This window comes from Megachile rotundata, chromosome 1 (genome assembly GCF_050947335.1).
Source record: "Megachile rotundata isolate GNS110a chromosome 1, iyMegRotu1, whole genome shotgun sequence".
NCBI classification, from domain to species: domain Eukaryota; kingdom Metazoa; phylum Arthropoda; class Insecta; order Hymenoptera; family Megachilidae; genus Megachile; species Megachile rotundata.
Genome location: NC_134983.1, coordinates 20,012,708 through 20,030,818, shown reverse-complemented (window position 1 = coordinate 20,030,818; position 18,111 = coordinate 20,012,708). Strand labels below are relative to the sequence as shown.

General features: G+C 32.1%; 3 protein-coding genes across 3 annotated transcripts; 1 reads left to right on the top strand and 2 right to left on the bottom strand.

Moving 5' to 3' along the window:
• The first annotated feature begins 7 nt into the window (after positions 1-7).
• LOC100879377 (haloacid dehalogenase-like hydrolase domain-containing protein 2) lies at positions 8-1,650 on the top strand. Its single transcript, XM_003704057.3, has 4 exons — positions 8-323; positions 552-851; positions 926-1,136; positions 1,212-1,650. The coding sequence occupies exons 1-4, from the start codon at positions 229-231 to the stop codon at positions 1,377-1,379; spliced, it is 774 nt and encodes a 257-aa protein (XP_003704105.1). The 5' UTR covers positions 8-228; the 3' UTR covers positions 1,380-1,650.
• A 621-nt stretch (positions 1,651-2,271) lies between these two features.
• On the bottom strand, positions 2,272-8,546 carry LOC100879489 (WD repeat-containing protein 48). The gene is made up of 12 exons (XM_003704058.3): positions 8,037-8,546; positions 7,065-7,281; positions 6,731-6,943; positions 6,360-6,655; positions 6,098-6,286; positions 5,706-6,023; positions 5,520-5,622; positions 5,288-5,453; positions 5,015-5,206; positions 4,700-4,946; positions 4,476-4,600; positions 2,272-4,405 (listed from the first exon to the last, which is right to left on the bottom strand). Exons 1-11 carry the CDS (start codon positions 8,082-8,084, stop codon positions 4,538-4,540), a joined length of 2,052 nt encoding a protein of 683 aa, XP_003704106.2. The 5' UTR covers positions 8,085-8,546; the 3' UTR covers positions 2,272-4,405; positions 4,476-4,537.
• Positions 8,547-8,573: 27 nt separating this feature from the next.
• LOC143266640 (uncharacterized) lies at positions 8,574-12,251 on the bottom strand. The gene is made up of 2 exons (XM_076542113.1): positions 8,890-12,251; positions 8,574-8,686 (listed from the first exon to the last, which is right to left on the bottom strand). The coding sequence occupies exon 1, from the start codon at positions 11,883-11,885 to the stop codon at positions 9,582-9,584; it is 2,304 nt and encodes a 767-aa protein (XP_076398228.1). The 5' UTR covers positions 11,886-12,251; the 3' UTR covers positions 8,574-8,686; positions 8,890-9,581.
• Positions 12,252-18,111: the final 5,860 nt, after the last annotated feature.

Genomic DNA, 18,111 nt, shown 5'->3' with positions numbered 1-18,111 from the left:
ATCTCTTGGATCCATATTAGTTATCACTTTTAATTTTTACAATATACTGTACAGCATAGAATGTCGTTACTATTATGAATAAATATTCGCAATTCTATGATTGCATTTGGCGCCGCCTATCGTCAACATTTGAACTAAATTTCGGCCCACCTACATCTGACTCTATGGCCATTAAGGAATACAAAGTTGCATAACTACGTGAATTCAATTACTAAAAACGTATCAACTATGGCTAAGCAAATAAGAATGGTATTAATAGATCTCAGTGGGACATTGCACATTGATAATACTGCAATTCCAGGTGCAGTGGAGGCTCTAACCAGGTGGTTTTCTTGATTTAATTTGGAAAAATATTTCACGATCATAGTAGAATGTTATTGCGCATCATATACTGCGTTCTATTTAGTGGCGCGTACTTTTAATTGAACGCAATGATTTTATTCAAAGCTTATCATTACTGTTTTGTTTATGTTATCGCATTATAGTTTCATCGATATAAAGTATGCATGCGGCGTAAGGCAAAATAAAATAATTGTATTAACGTAATACAGGCTACGAAGTGCCAATATACCAGTCAAATTTGTTACAAACACAACGAAAGAATCCAGTAATTTTTTACACAACCGATTGATAAAACTCGGCTTCGATATTAAGAAGGAGGAGATCTTTAGTTCCTTGGCTGCAGCGAGAAGATTAATAATTTCGCGGAAACTAAATCCGATGCTATTAATTGATTCCGCTGCAAACGAAGATTTCGAAGATTTGATAAAAAATGATAATGAACAAAATGCTGTAGTAGTTGGGCTGGCACCGGATAAATTTCATTATGAGGAATTAAATAAGGCATTTAGGTACATTTTATTTGTATAATAGAATTTGATGTACAAGTTCTTTATGACAATAGTTACTAATTTATGATTTATAGATTATTATTAGATGGAGCATCACTTATAGCAATTCATAAAGGACGGTATTATAAGAGAGGAGATGGCTTAAGTTTAGGACCTGGAGCATTTATTGCTGGGTTAGAATATTCTGCCAATGTCAAGGCAGAAGTTGTAGGCAAACCAACTGCAGAATTCTTCAAAGCTGCTTTGGAAAATGTTCCACCAGAAGAAGCTGTTATGATTGGCGATGTAAAATTTTATTACACATTATTTATCATCATCCAAGTTTTTCTTCAATTGTTTAAGAGTTCTGTTTTAAATTAGGATGTCAAAGATGATGTAGCTGGTGCTCAGGCCATAGGTATCAGAGGTCTTTTAGTACAAACTGGAAAGTACAGAGAGGGTGATGAAAATACAATACAACCACCACCTACAAAAGTCTGCAGCTCTTTTGTACAAGCTGTTGAATATATTCTTAAAAAAGAAGAATGAGATAAATTAGAATCTACAAAATATGCATAACTCATGTAATTCATGGACTACAGGATTTTCATACTTTGCAGACTTGATTATAATTACATAAACGCCTACTATTGAATTATTTCTTTAAGCTGTTAATAATATACACATGGACATATATATACAGTTATATAAATTATTCTGTATTAAATTAGATATTTTATTTAAATATTAATCATTCTGTAATGGTGTACATGATCTGGAGTAATTTCACAATACAAAGTAGACGGTAATTACAAAGAAATCGACATTGTACCTTTCATTTCTGATATGAAATATTACATATCAAATTTGTCTTTCGTTCTAATAGCGATAAAGTACATGATCTATTGCATTCAACGTATTGATTGATGAATAGATCAGTTTGTAAAGATTAAATGAATATCGTCTCATGGTAGAAAATTTGTAGAAAATTTTCTTTATTATGACTCTATGAATAAATTATGCTTATAAATTACAAGAAAATAATTCTTATTTAAATAGTTTTATTTTTGATCATAAAAATTTCTGTATTCGAGACGATATTGTTTTCTTTCTTTTTCATTATGCCATACTAAAACCACAAAAATAATTATTGTGATTTTAAATTTCTCCTAATATACGTAATCTTAATCAATAAATATTAAAACTATCGTACTTAGTAAATTAGTATTAAAAACATAGTTTACAGAAAAAAGTTCTTAGCCTGTTGAAAGAAATTGGTGCACTACGGGAATTCTTTAAATATAAAATTTGGCACCATTTCACATTATTCATGTGAGGATTAACAAACTTTTTATTTTGAAAATGTTCACGTTGTCTCTTTGCTAAAAAAGACAGGGTGTATACTTAGTTTTGATTAAAATTACTCTCACATTCAAATGTGTAATTTTTATGAATCTTTTTAATATTATATATTAATACTTCCATTAATGAACAATGTTATTTCTTTAGTGAGGAAGGCTCAGTTATAATTTTTATAAATACTGTATGAAATGCATGTCTCGCGTGTAAAACTAATGCAGTATTACCTACTCGTGAAATAGCTAAATAATATAATAAATCTTGATGAATTTGTATCGCATTATGCACAGTAAAAGATAAAAATTCGAATATCATACAAAAAGTAAATATACCTAACATGATTGTTTACAGAGCAGGATAATAAATTATAGGGCAATCTCATTAAATCACCAATGCTTGAAACAGAAAGAAATAATTTACAACCACCTAAGATGATAAAAATAAATGCGATAAAATATTATAAATTACAACTAAACTGGACTTTGATAAAATATTTTCTATGGTTATGCACCGCAACAGCATAACTTACAATTCGTATTATCTCAAAAGATCAATAGATTAGCTCATAATTGAAATGCCCTCTACAACTTATAATCTATGATCAGGCACGTGTTGATTTCCTGTCGCAATAACGAGGGTCATTTTAAGAAAATACATTCCTGTTAAACAAGAAGAAATGATGAAACACGATAATGATTGCTACTGGATCTTTGCAAAAATATATATATATAATAATGCTGATATACAAACATAAAAATGAATCAAACTTAACTACAAATGTACAATTATTTTTTGGTAGCCATTCTCTTAATTAGCATCCTTGGCTCAAGAGAAAATTTATCACAGAGCTCTAAGAACACGTAATATATGAACAAAGATGAAACCTAAGCGGTAAGTAAATAACCTGTTTACATTATTAAATAGGCATAACAAAAGCTTAGCAAATAAATAGACTTATACAACACGTAGCGTATTAAAATGTAACAATGGAATAATCTCTAGATTTATTAAAAAATTCTTTCTATGTCATTTTAATAACACAAAAATTATAACATTTAGGGCCGTATCAATAAAGAACAGTATACTCTCTTTGTTTTAGAAAAGTCAAGCGTTTATCCCAATTTCATAAAATTGGCGTAAAGGCTTCAGTTTTTTTTCTTGATACAATATTTGTTTCAATTTTATTTATACAGCCCATCACCATGATCGGGGGACGTTACTTTACAGTCTCATTTATATGTACAACTTGTGGAATTCTAGTAGGGTGAATATTTAAACATACGGTTAACTATATATTTTTTTATCTGTTAAACTTGTATCGTAAGACCAAATTCTGTCTATGCTATGCTTGTTTAAGCGGTAACTGTCATTTAATTTATACTTCATCTCTCATTTAGAAACAGTTACATAGAGATATATATAATATATATCGATTGAATATAAATTTAATTAATGGAAGTTCGCTAAAGACAGAATTTGATTTTGCCATACCAAAGACAAATATACTGTCGTTTCCCATGCAATCAATAGGAAATATTGAACTGTTAATTTGGCTGCTCAATCGTTATTTGATTAATATTAAATTGACATTTCTCTCTCTTCTCTTTAATAGTTTGCTTTCTTCGAGACAACAAGGCAGATGTGTGGAATACTGTTGGTACATATTAGATTTCATTTTGTTCAATGAATGCATAACCAATGAAATGGTACTACTTATAAATTATATAGAATACAACTAATAATTAGTAGAATTAACACAGAAGCTTTGAGAAGCATAACGTGAACATGGCATTTAAAGATGATACTTAGTAATTTCCTGGGCCATACAATATTTTGTACTTAACTTTTCTCGTTGGTACTTTTGAAGTGGGAAGACTATAAATGGCTGACGGTAAGCATTCAGTATTCTATACCTAAATACAAAAAACACATGTCTCTAAAAGCAGACTAAATGAAATTACTAATTTTATGTCGTAAGGTCAAGTTTGGCCTCAGGATATATACAAACATGAGCAATTTACGCTAATACTTCCACACATTATTGCCTTCAAACACATTCAGTTTTTTTTTAAATACTTTTTATGTGACCTGGTTTTTATTCATCCTCAGTTACAGCTTCTAATGAAATATCCATCGAAAATCGATTGAACATTTCATGAAAAGGAGATAGCGTGAGGTGCCACACTCTGCAATTAGTCCACATATCTTCCGTTATTCTGAAATATATTCGTTTGTATTTTTAATTTTTTAAAGACTAAAAATAGAAAGTAATAAAAATTTACCTACTTTACGATAGTAAAAAACCAGGCACATTTTAGAGATCTCTGTTCCGACGTACTAAGCCCTAACTATTTTACTGGCCGATAATGAAGTGTTAAATCCGCCGAACTTTTCCAGATGAAATGTCTGACCTAATATTCGTTAAAATAATTGTAATTAAAAATCACAAAATCATAACTAAATATAATTACATTATTTTCTCATATAAGTTACCTAATTTTAAAACGTACCGTTCTTAAATCCATGGAAGGATCTAGAACTTGATCGTTACATAATAGTTCTACTTTTTCTTCGGCCAGCGAAGAATTATCAGCGTTCGAATCAGTATTCGTTCTATCCCCTGCCGGAGAACCACCGGAAACCGTATTTCCAGCACCAGCTACTGATCCTGAATCACTTCCTGCGCCAAGCACTTTATCGCAAACGTGTTCGGCTACTTTACGAATTTGTATAAAATCGTTTGCAATTAAGCGATCCCTTGAAAAAAAGAAAAATATTGTAATTATATATAAAAAAGATATATGATATAAAATTTTTGAACATACTTTTTGAGACTTTTCACACCAGACGTGGCATGTGGAAGAAGATAGAAAGATATTTTAGTAAATTGTGGAAGATTTTTGTCCACAACAATATTAACTACCCAAGCCGGTACTGTTTCATTCAATAAAACGCCCTCCATTTCTCCTGCAGCATCTCTAACTAACAATCTATATAAAGGTCTTCCTCCCACTTCGCTAAAATACGATGGTATTTTCATTATTATTACTGTGTATGATTCAATTAATAGAACCATGTATGTGTTAATTAATATGTACCTAAATATAACAGGTGTATGAGTAGGTACTGAAAAATATGGATTTCCTCCTCTCGTGTGTATTGAACCATTACCATCGTTACTATTACCTTCGTTTTCATCATCAGCATGCAGTGGTCTCCACCAATGTTCAAGTAACGCTTGTAATAAAAGATTTCCGTAATTCACTGAAAGAAAAAAATATGTAAAAATAGACCGCAGGCAAATGTTATTATAAAAATGATATTTTTTACCTTTTTGATCAACCGCATCATTTTCCGCGAGACCAGTTTCTTTTGCAGAGACCCATGCAGAAAAACAATCATTTTCATCTTGTCCTAAATGAATGGTCAACATCTACAGGAATGCAATAATTACAAACGCCTTTAACATCATGTATTATTGTTCCAATTACTTTAACAAATCATAAAATTACATACCCCAGTTTTAAGATCTACACTAAACCAGTTTGGAACATATACCATTTTGTTTCTTTTCTTTATTTCTTGTTCAAAATCTACTTTTCCAAGATCTTCAACTTTACGTGCTTTTAATACATCATACAAAGCTACATTTTCTTCTGTATCTTTTGTTAAAACATGCCTACGATCATTTAAAACATGACAGTGCCGAATTGCAGGACCTCCTAATATTTTTTGCGCAGGTTCCGTGTTTCGTACAACGTTTGAAGTTACTCCACTGGCAGAGTCACAGTAATCTTCAATTCCTAATTCTTGCCAATCTTTTTGACTTATAGACTGTAATGCATTTTAAAAAGTTATTTATGTCATTGCAAAGTTTTAATTCGTACCAGAATAAAACATAACATTACCCAATTATTTATAGTAGATTCACTAGTAGCCACCCAAATACTGGACTGATCTGGTGTCATAACCATTTTTAACACAGGTGCTTTTTCTTCACATATGACAGTATACCTTTCAGGGTAACAAGACAACTCAGTCATTACAACTCGTTTGTCCCTACCTCCTGATATCACGTGACTGAAGGTTTCTGTTGCCTAAAATTTATTGTTCTACGTTATAATGATCATGTCAATAAAATAATCATATAAAGGAAAGAATTACAATTACCAGTAAAGCCCAAACACCTTCTTTATGTACTCTGAAAGTTTGAATACATCTTTGTTGTCCCAATGACCAAAGCTTAATTGTTCCATCTGAACTAGCAGACAAACACTGAGTACCATCTCTATTTAATACTAATGCTTTAATATTATCCATATGACCACGGAGTTTCATTAATTTAGTACAATATCGTGGATCCCATACTCTTAAAACTTTTTCTGTACTACCACTAACTATAATTGTCCCAGTCTGATTCATGGCAAGGCTATATATGGAGTCTTTATTTCCACTAAGAGACGATGCTGTAAAGTATAAAGACATTTAAATGAAGTCCAAATAAAAAATAAAAAAAGATTTATTATTGATTGCATTATTACTTGTTACTGTATTGTTGCTTGCAGTAAGAGCAGTTAATGTATTGACATCCCATAAAAAGATTGATTTATCTAACCCAGCACTAGCAACTTGCTCCCTATCTTTAGCATATGCTAGAACTTTTACATAGTCTTTATGTGTCCTTAACGTAGACATACAGAAACCTTTATGTGCATTCCATACTTTTACTGTTGTGTCAGAACTAGCTGATATCACTGTAAAATATCATATTTTTCCAAGTTTAATAAAATTATTTAAGCAGTAATGGTCATGCTATCTGATGACAAATTCTTGTTTAAATTTATTTGTTCAAAAATAAGATAGAATGATACATACAATTTTTACCACCACAACATAATACTATATCGTTGACCCAATCTGTATGATGTTCCATCGACTGAATGTATGGATCCTTCATATTTTTACAATTCCATATCCTTATAATGCTATCTCTACCTGCCGAATAAAGCCTATGCAAAGCTGGGTCATATTGTAAAGAATTAACTCCAGCTCTATGTCTTTTCTCCACTTCGTCTCTTATAACCATAGACACCTTTATTAAATATACAATGTATTTTATAAAAGAAATAATTAATTACATGAAATAAAACAAGTTATAAACATAGCTATTTATATATATTATAAGTGTAACTTTGTTAATATTCTATTTTAAAAATACAATTACTAATTCTTAATATTCAGGGGACTTCAAAATACTAATGACAAATTTAGTATTAGAATATGCATCAATGGAAAGTAAAATAATTCTGATTTTTTGACTTGGACCACTTTGATAATCAATGATATATATGTATATGAGGTGTCCCAGTAATGATGATACAATTAGGCTAAGCTATAAGTTTGACAGGATACATGTATCAACATTGTAAATAGCTAATACATTTCATAATGATAAATTTTCTAAGGCATAGCAATGCTTTTGTCCAAATGAAATCTATTTACAGTACATATTTTTCTACTTCTTGTAATTATGCAGATACTTTATATTCATGACTTGTTGTACATTTGATTTATAGACTTAAATCAACATTTCATAAAAATATTGAATAAAATCTGATATTTTATTTTAAGTTTTTAAGCAATTCCGTGCTAAAAACGTGGTTTGTACCAATACTTTTGTCCAACATTATATTTTTGCACGAGGAATCACCCGCTGCCCGATCGTACCACCGTCACTAGGACTCCTCATATTGTGCTTCTACAAAAACTTTCTTTTTTAATATAAAAAAATATTATGGAAGATGTAGTAAACGTTTCGAGGCAGAAAGAAATACTGCGAATAAGTACCTGCACTTTCTTTCGGGCACTTTGCCCGCCTGTCTTATGAGCTGCCATTATATCGCGAAGTGTCCCGTAGTTTCGCACTTAAAAATAATAGAGGAAAACATTCGAGATGTACAATAATTAAGCTAGAGCACTTCCACGTTGCAACGCATCGGAACCACGATGCAATTTCATCCTCAGAAACCCTATGCGATCAGCGAAAATTGCATTTCTCGCACTCATAAAAAATAATCCATTTTGCACACCACGCTGAACATTAAACAGCTGTCAAGCGATCAGATATAAACAACGTTCATGACGATCAGACACAGACACTAGCAGTGTTCCAATGCCGGTGTCAATAAGCTCCGATGTTATACACATAACGTTACATCACGTTTCAGAGCGTCTGATAACGTTTCGACTCCATTGTCGACTGAATAAAGCCGGATATACTGGTATTTCTACTCTCAACGAAGTCTAAACGTGTTTTCTGAGTTTAGAACTTATTAGAAGTTCAACATGGATTTCGTATGGCGAACGGTAACGAAACAAATTGAAATTACGAATTTGGAAAATTGCTATTTCAACAGTTATATTGATAATTGCAACCAATAGCTGAGCGAGATGCATCTGGAAATATATAGCACCTGCATCACTGACGAATGAGAGATCTAGAATACAAATTGCATTTCAATTTTGCATATTATTCTCGAAAAAAATGTTTCGATCGATCAATTGCTAATTTTATATTGATCAAACATTGAAAAATGTCTGTTAGTAAAAATAACATATAATAATATCGATAAATGAGAAATACAATACTGTTTCAAATTTTAGTAGTTTTAAGAACACTTGGCAGGGTACATGTACAAACCTTGCGTATAATAATTTCATGAAGATCATATACATTTCGTACTGATCATCACAATTAATGTAATATTATTCTATGATTTATATTTCATTTTGTGGTCATATACATAGTGATCTATAATATATGAGTACGGACTATTTAAGACCATAGCGTAGAAAGTGTACAAAATAAATGACCACCAGGCAATGATGGGCAGTCTCAGCGCATGCGCAGTAAGCTATCCGTAGAAGTCCTCAGTAGCGTATACACTTTGATGAAATATAAGGTATCATTAGGCCCGAGTGAGGAAAAAAAAATAAATCTGAAGAAAATTGCAGGAAAGAGAATAAAAGGGTTAAATAATACAACAGATTATATATAATAAAAGTAATATTAAATTCATTTATCATTATTATTATTTTTTAAGTTTGCAGCCGATTTGTTATATGAATACTAATATTTGTTGCAAGAGCAAAGGAAAATATACCGCTCGATTTTTATCAGATCTATGCATGTTAACAAAATAAAATCCTTGTATTTCTTTCTTATTGTTTCTCTGATATTATAATTTTCACACGTATAAAATATAGTTATTCAAAGAGGTCCTTCCAAGTCGTTTTTCTTAAATAATAAATTCATTTAGTGTTTTTAAAGTTATTGTGCTTTTGTGTTATTTTAAATATAATAATCTCCCATATTCCATCATATTATTCCCATTATATTATATTATATAACTCACGATATATATATATATATGTATATGTATATGTATGTGTATGTGTATATGTATATGTATATGTATATGTATATATATGTATATATGTGTATATACATATATATATATAGTTGTATAGTTTTATACAGTCATATATATAACTACTTATATTACTACGCATATTACGACTACTATCGTCGCTGGAACTGTAATTATCCTTACTACTCTTATTTTTATCAATATTATTACGGATATTACGACTACTATCGTCGCTGGAACTGTAATTATCCTTACTACTCTTATTTTTATCTATATTATTACGCATATTACTACTTTTATCATCATTATCCTTATTATTGTTATTATTATCAATATTATTACGCATATTACGACTACTATCGCCGCTGGAATTGTAATTATCCTTACTACTCTTATTTTTATCAATATTATTACGCATATTACTACTTTTATCATCATTATCCTTATTATTCCTATTATTATCAATATTATTACGCATATTACGACTACTATCGTCGCTGGAACTGTAATTATCCTTACTACTCTTATTTTTATCAATATTATTACGGATATTACAACTACTATCGTCGCTGGAACTGTAATTATCCTTACTACTCTTATTTTTATCAATATTATTACGGATATTACAACTACTATCGTCGCTGGAACTGTAATTATCCTTACTACTCTTATTTTTATCAATATTATTACGCATATTACTACTTTTATCATCATTATCCGTATTATTCTTATTATTACCAATATTATTACGCATATTATTACTTTTATCATCATTAACCTTATTATTCTTATTATTATCAATATTATTACGCATATTACGACTACTATCGTCGCTGGAACTGTAATTATCCTTACTACTCTTATTTTTATCAATATTATTACGGATATTACAACTACTATCGCCGCTGGAATTGTAATTATCCTTACTACTCTTATTTTTATCAATATTATTACGCATATTACTACTTTTATCATCATTATCCTTATTATTCCTATTATTATCAATATTATTACGCATATTACGACTACTATCGTCGCTGGAACTGTAATTATCCTTACTACTCTTATTTTTATCAATATTATTACGCATATTACTACTTTTATCATCATTATCCTTATTATTCCTATTATTATCAATATTATTACGCATATTACGACTACTATCGTCGCTGGAACTGTAATTATCCTTACTACTCTTATTTTTATCAATATTATTACGCATATTACTACTTTTATCATCATTATCCTTATTATTCCTATTATTATCAATATTATTACGCATATTACGACTACTATCGTCGCTGGAACTGTAATTATCCTTACTACTCTTATTTTTATCAATATTATTACGGATATTACAACTACTATCGTCGCTGGAACTGTAATTATCCTTACTACTCTTATTTTTATCAATATTATTACGCATATTACTACTTTTATCATCATTATCCGTATTATTCTTATTATTACCAATATTATTACGCATATTATTACTTTTATCATCATTAACCTTATTATTCTTATTATTATCAATATTATTACGCATATTACGACTACTATCGTCGCTGGAACTGTAATTATCCTTACTACTCTTATTTTTATCTATATTATTACGCATATTACTACTTTTATCATCATTATCCTTATTATTGTTATTATTATCAATATTATTACGCATATTACGACTACTATCGTCGCTGGAACTGTAATTATCCTTACTACTCTCATTTTTATCTATATTATTACGCATATTACTACTTTTATCATCATTATCCTTATTATTGTTATTATTATCAATATTATTACGGATATTACGACTACTATCGTCGCTGGAACTGTAATTATCCTTACTACTCTTATTTTTATCTATATTATTACGCATATTACTACTTTTATCATCATTATCCTTATTATTGTTATTATTATCAATATTATTACGCATATTACGACTACTATCGCCGCTGGAATTGTAATTATCCTTACTACTCTTATTTTTATCAATATTATTACGCATATTACTACTTTTATCATCATTATCCTTATTATTCCTATTATTATCAATATTATTACGCATATTACGACTACTATCGTCGCTGGAACTGTAATTATCCTTACTACTCTTATTTTTATCAATATTATTACCCATATTACTACTTTTATCATCATTATCCGTATTATTCTTATTATTACCAATATTATTACGCATATTATCACTTTTATCATCATTAACCTTATTATTCTTATTATTATCAATATTATTACGCATATTACCACTTTTATTATCATTATCCTTATTATTCTTATTATTATCAATATTATTCGCATATCACGACTACTATCATCGCAGGAACTGTAATTATCCTCACTACTCTTATTATTATCAATATTCGGTTATATTAGGTTAGGTCAGTCCCCAAGGTTAGGTCACGTTAGGTTAAGCCAGGGCCTAAGGTTAGGTCAGATTAGGTTAGGTCTGGGCCCAAGGTTAGGTCAGATTAGGTTAGGTCTGGGCCCAAGGTTAGGTCAGATTAGGTTAGGTCTGGGCCCAAGGTTAGGTCAGATTAGGTTAGGTCTGGGCCCAAGGTTAGGTCAGATTAGGTTAGGTCTGGGCCCAAGGTTAGGTCAGGTTAGGTTAGGTCCGGGCCCAAGGTTAGGTCAGATTAGGTTAGGTCTGGGCCCAAGGTTAGGTCAGATTAGGTTAGGTCTGGGCCCAAGGTTAGGTCAGATTAGGTTAGGTCTGGGCCCGAGGTTAGGTCAGATTAGGTTAGGTCTGGGCACAAGGTTAGGTCAGATTAGGTTAGGTCTGGGCCCAAGGTTAGGTCAGATTAGGTTAGGTCTGGGTCCAAGGTTAGGTCAGATTAGGTTAGGTCTGGGCCCAAGGTTAGGTCAGATTAGGTTAGGTCTGGGCCGAAGGTTAGGTCAGATCAGGTGTATAGTGTATAGTGTATAGTGTATAGTGTATAGTGTATAGTGTATAGTGTATAGTGTATAGTGTATAGTGTATAGTGTATAGTGTATAGTGTATAGTGTATAGTGTATAGTGTATAGTGTATAGTGTATAGTGTATAGTGTATAGTGTATAGTGTATAGTGTATAGTGTATAGTGTATAGTGTATAGTGTATAGTGTATAGTGTATAGTGTATAGTGTATAGTGTAGTATAGTATATAGTATAGTATAGTATAGTATAGTATAGTATAGTATAGTATAGTATATAGTGTATAGTGTATAGTATAATATAGTATAGTATAGTATATAGTGTATAGTATAGTATAGTATAGTATAGTATAGTATAGTATAGTATATAGTATAGTATAGTATATAAAGTATAGTGTATAGTATAATATAGTATAGTATAGTATATAGTGTATAGTATAGTATATAGTATATAGTATAGTATAGTATAGTGTATAGTGTATAGTGTATAGTGTATAGTGTATAGTGTATAGTGTATAGTGTATAGTGTTTAGTGTATAGTGTATAGTGTATAGTGTATAGTGTATAGTGTATAGTGTATAGTGTATAGTGTATAGTGTATAGTGTATAGTGTATAGTGTATAGTGTATAGTGTATAGTGTATAGTGTATAGTGTATAGTGTATAGTGTATAGTGTATAGTGTATAGTGTATAGTGTATAGTGTATAGTGTGTAGTGTATAGTGTATAGTGTATAGTGTAGTATAGTATATAGTATAGTATAGTATAGTATAGTATAGTATAGTATAGTATATAGTGTATAGTGTATAGTATAATATAGTATAGTATATAGTGTATAGTATAGTATAGTATAGTATAGTATATAGTATAGTATAGTATATAGTGTATAGTGTATAGTATAATATAGTATAGTATAGTATATAGTGTATAGTGTATAGTATAATATAGTATAGTATAGTATATAGTGTATAGTGTATAGTATAATATAGTATAGTATAGTATATAGTATATAGTATAGTATATAGTATAGTATAGTGTATAGTGTATAGTGTATAGTGTATAGTGTATAGTGTATAGTGTATAGTGTATAGTGTATAGTGTATAGTGTATAGTGTATAGTGTATAGTGTATAGTGTATAGTGTAGTATAGTATATAGTATAGTATAGTAGAGTATAGTATAGTATATAGTGTATAGTGTATAGTATAATATAGTATAGTATAGTATATAGTGTATAGTATAGTATAGTATAGTATAGTATATAGTATAGTATAGTATATAGTGTATAGTGTATAGTATAATATAGTATAGTATAGTATATAGTATATAGTATAGTATAGTATAGTGTATAGTGTATAGTGTATAGTGTATAGTGTATAGTGTGTAGTGTGTAGTGTATAGTGTATAGTGTATAGTGTATAGTGTTTAGTGTATAGTGTATAGTGTATAGTGTATAGTGTATAGTGTATAGTGTATAGTGTATAGTGTATAGTGTATAGTGTATAGTGTATAGTGTATAGCGTATAGTGTATAGTGTATAGCGTATAGCGTATAGCGTATAGCGTATAGCGTATAGCATATAGCGTATAGCGTATAGTGTATAGTGTATAGTGTATAGTGTATAGTGTATAGTGTAGTATAGTATATAGTATAGTATAGTATAGTATATAGTGTATAGTGTATAGTATAATATAGTATAGTATAGTATATAGTGTATAGTATAGTATAGTATAGTATAGTATATAGTATAGTATAGTATATAGTGTATAGTGTATAGTATAATATAGTATAGTATAGTATATAGTGTATAGTATAGTATATAGTATATAGTATAGTATAGTATAGTGTATAGTGTATAGTGTATAGTGTATAGTGTATAGTGTATAGTGTATAGTGTAGTATAGTATATAGTATAGTATAGTATAGTATAGTATAGTATAGTATAGTATATAGTGTATAGTGTATAGTATAATATAGTATAGTATAGTATATAGTGTATAGTATAGTATAGTATAGTATAGTATATAGTATAGTATAGTATATAGTGTATAGTGTATAGTATAATATAGTATAGTATAGTATATAGTGTATAGTATAGTATGTAGTATATAGTATAGTATAGTATAGTGTATAGTGTATAGTGTATAGTGTATAGTGTATAGTGTATAGTGTATAGTGTATAGTGTATAGTGTATAGTGTATAGTGTATAGTGTGTAGTGTATAGTGTATAGTGTGTAGTGTATAGTGTATAGTGTATAGTGTATAGTGTATAGTGTATAGTGTATAGTGTATAGTGTATAGTGTATAGTGTATAGTGTATAGTGTATAGTATAGTATAGTATATAGTATAGTATAGTATAGTATATAGTGTATAGTATAGTATAGTATATAGTATAGTATAGTATAGTATAGTATATAGTGTATAGTATAGTATAGTATATAGTGTATAGTATAGTATAGTATATAGTATAGTATAGTACAGTATATAGTGTATAGTATAGTATAGTATATAGTGTATAGTATAGTATATAGTGTATAGTATAGTATAGTATAGTATAGTATATAGTGTATAGTATAGTATAGTATATAGTGTATAGTATAGTATAGTATAGTATATAGTATAGTATAGTACAGTATATAGTGTATAGTATAGTGTAGTATAGTATAGTATAGCTGGAAGAACTGTGGAAAACGCTCCAGCACTCTGGAAACTCCGAAGACACAACGACGGTGGAGAAAAGGGGCCGCACTGAGAATAACCAGAATATCCAGCATGGCGAGGGAAGGAACGCTGCGAACATTTGGAGAGCGGCCCTAAAGGGTGAAGAAAAAGGATGCAGCGACAAGCAAGACGGCGGTGGCACGGCGCGCTTTTCAAATTGCAAGAGGAGGGGAAGAAGTAAGAGGACAGCGTGAGGGTGAAGAGGTAACGGCAAGAGGAGGGAAAGAAGCAAGAGGACAGCGAGAGGGAGAAGAGGAAGAGGAAGAGCAGGAGCAGAAGAAACGGCGAAACAAAATAGAAACGACCGATCAAACGACTCAAACCCGCAAGGGAGGAAACCGGTGTCAGCCTGGTCATAGCACCATTAGGGGGCACAAAGCGGGGACCGACTGAGCTGGGGAGAGGAGGGAGAGAGGTCAATTGAGCAAAGCACCCTTCTGATCAACTGTTGATTCAACTGGAGACCCAGTCGTCAGCCTGGTCATGGCACCATTAGGGGGCGACAATGGGGACCAAGTGGGATCGGCGGAAGAGAAGAAGGAGAAAACAAGACACGATCGAACGAACGACTCAAACCTGCAAAGGAGGAAACCGGTGTCAGCCTGGTCATAGCACCATTAGGGGGCACAAAACGGGGACCGACTGAGCGGGGGAGAGGAGGGAGAGAGATTAAACTGAGCAGAGGATCCTTCTGATCAACTGCTGATTCAATTAGGGACCCAGTCGTCAGCCTGGTCATAGCACCATTAGGGGGCGACAATGGGGACCGAGGGGATCGGCGGGAGAGAAGAAGGAGGAAACATAAGGAAATTTGGCTGGCGCCTAAACGGCGGCAACAAATGAAAGCAGCAATAATGGCGGGCAACGCTACGAGCGACCCGAAAGCTTGGCAGACTTTTTAATCGGAAAGTACTGGAACGAGGAACTTGAACGTCAGCCTGGTCACAGCACCATTAAGGGACGGATTGAGAACCGAGGGAAAGTGCTGGAAGAGAGAAAAGAAATAAATACCGAGAGCAATGGGCTCAAGTAGCGTTGTGAAAGAGGACTGGGACGAAGTAGGAAACGCGGTAAGAGGGAACGGGGTAACAGCCGGGGTGAGGGGCACAAGCGAAAACCGAATGCAAAATCAGAGGGAAAATGAAATCAGGGTTCGGCGTAATGAGATAAGAGTAAGGGTATACGGAGATAAGATAACAGTCAGGAACAGTGTTGTGGGGGCGGGGGCGCGGGGGTGGGGGCGGGAAACGAGAATATAGCTGAAACGAACAGAGCTAGACTTACCCTAGAAGGAACAAATATAGGACAACTAGAAAGCATAGTACAGAAACAACAATAGCAGTCAGAATACCGTTTGCGGGGGCGGGGGCGGAAATAACGAATATAGCTTAGCGAACAGAGTTAGACTTACCCTACATACTTACCTTTAATACCAAGTCGACAGCGACACATAGGTGCGAAATGGTGGGGAGAGGTCGCGGTTTCTTGCCGTATGTTCTCGCCCACCGAGAGGAGGCGCCGAGTGGACGTTACAAGTTCAGCTGGAGATCGGTGCTACACGCACGGGAGTCTCCCCTAGTTCTTGACGTGCCTCTCGGGTCAAATCTCTTTGGTTGAGGGCATCCATTCCTCACACATGGAACACATTCGCGAGGGGTGGGGGGGAGAGTCCTTCTTTCACAACAGCGAGCGATGGCCTAGACCAAGGGGACTATGTCGTTTACGATACGGGAGCCTTGGCGGGTTGCCGCCACCCTCCACCCTTGCGGTGGGGGCGGGAGACAGTTTTAGTGAGTAGGCCGTGGAAACCGTCCCTCTTCTAGGGGCGTCGGAAGCGGGAGTCTCACACTATCTGGGCTATCTTCCCAGGTGTCCGTTACTGGATTTCTGTCTTCCTTAAACAAAAAAAAAAAAAAAAAAAAAAAAGGTTAGGTAGGTTAGGTAACCAGACCTAACCTAATGCAACCTAACCCTAGGGTCCGACCTAACCTTTTCCAACCTAACCGGTTAGGTTGGATTAGGTTAGGTGTGGGCCCAAGGTTAGGTCAGATTAGGTTAGGTCTGGGCCCAAGGTTAGGTCAGATTAGGTTAGGTCAGGGTAGGTTAGGTACCCAGACCTAACCTGATATAACCTAACCCTAGGGTTCGGTCTAACCTTTTCCAACCTAACCCTAGGAACCGACCTAACCTGATACTACCTAACCGGTTAGGTCGGAATAGGGTAGGGGACGGTAGGTTATATCGGAAAAGGTAATAATAATAATAATAATAGTTGCAACAATAATAAAAGTAGTAATATGGGTAGTAATATTGATAATAGTAAGAATAATAAGGATAATAATAATAAACATAGTAATATGTATAATAATATAGATAATAATATAAATAATAAGGATAATGTTAATAAAAGTAGTAATATGTGTAATAATATTCATAATAATAAGAGTAGTAAGGATAATTACAGTTGAAGCCATGATAATAGTCGTAATATGGGTAATAATATTGATAATAATAAGAATAATAAGGATAATGATGATAAAAGTAGTAATATGCGTAATAATATAGATAAAAATAAGAGTAGTAAGGATAATTACAGTTCCAGCGACGATAGTAGTCGTAATATGCGTAATAATATTGATAATAATAAGAATAATAAGGTTAATGATGATAAAAGTAGTAATATGCGTAATAATATTGATAATAATAAGAATAATAAGGATAATGATAATAAAAGTAGTGATATGCGTAATAATATTCATAATAATAGAAGTAGTAAGGATAATTGCAGTTCCAGCGATGATAGTAGTCGTAATATGCGTAATAATATAGATAATA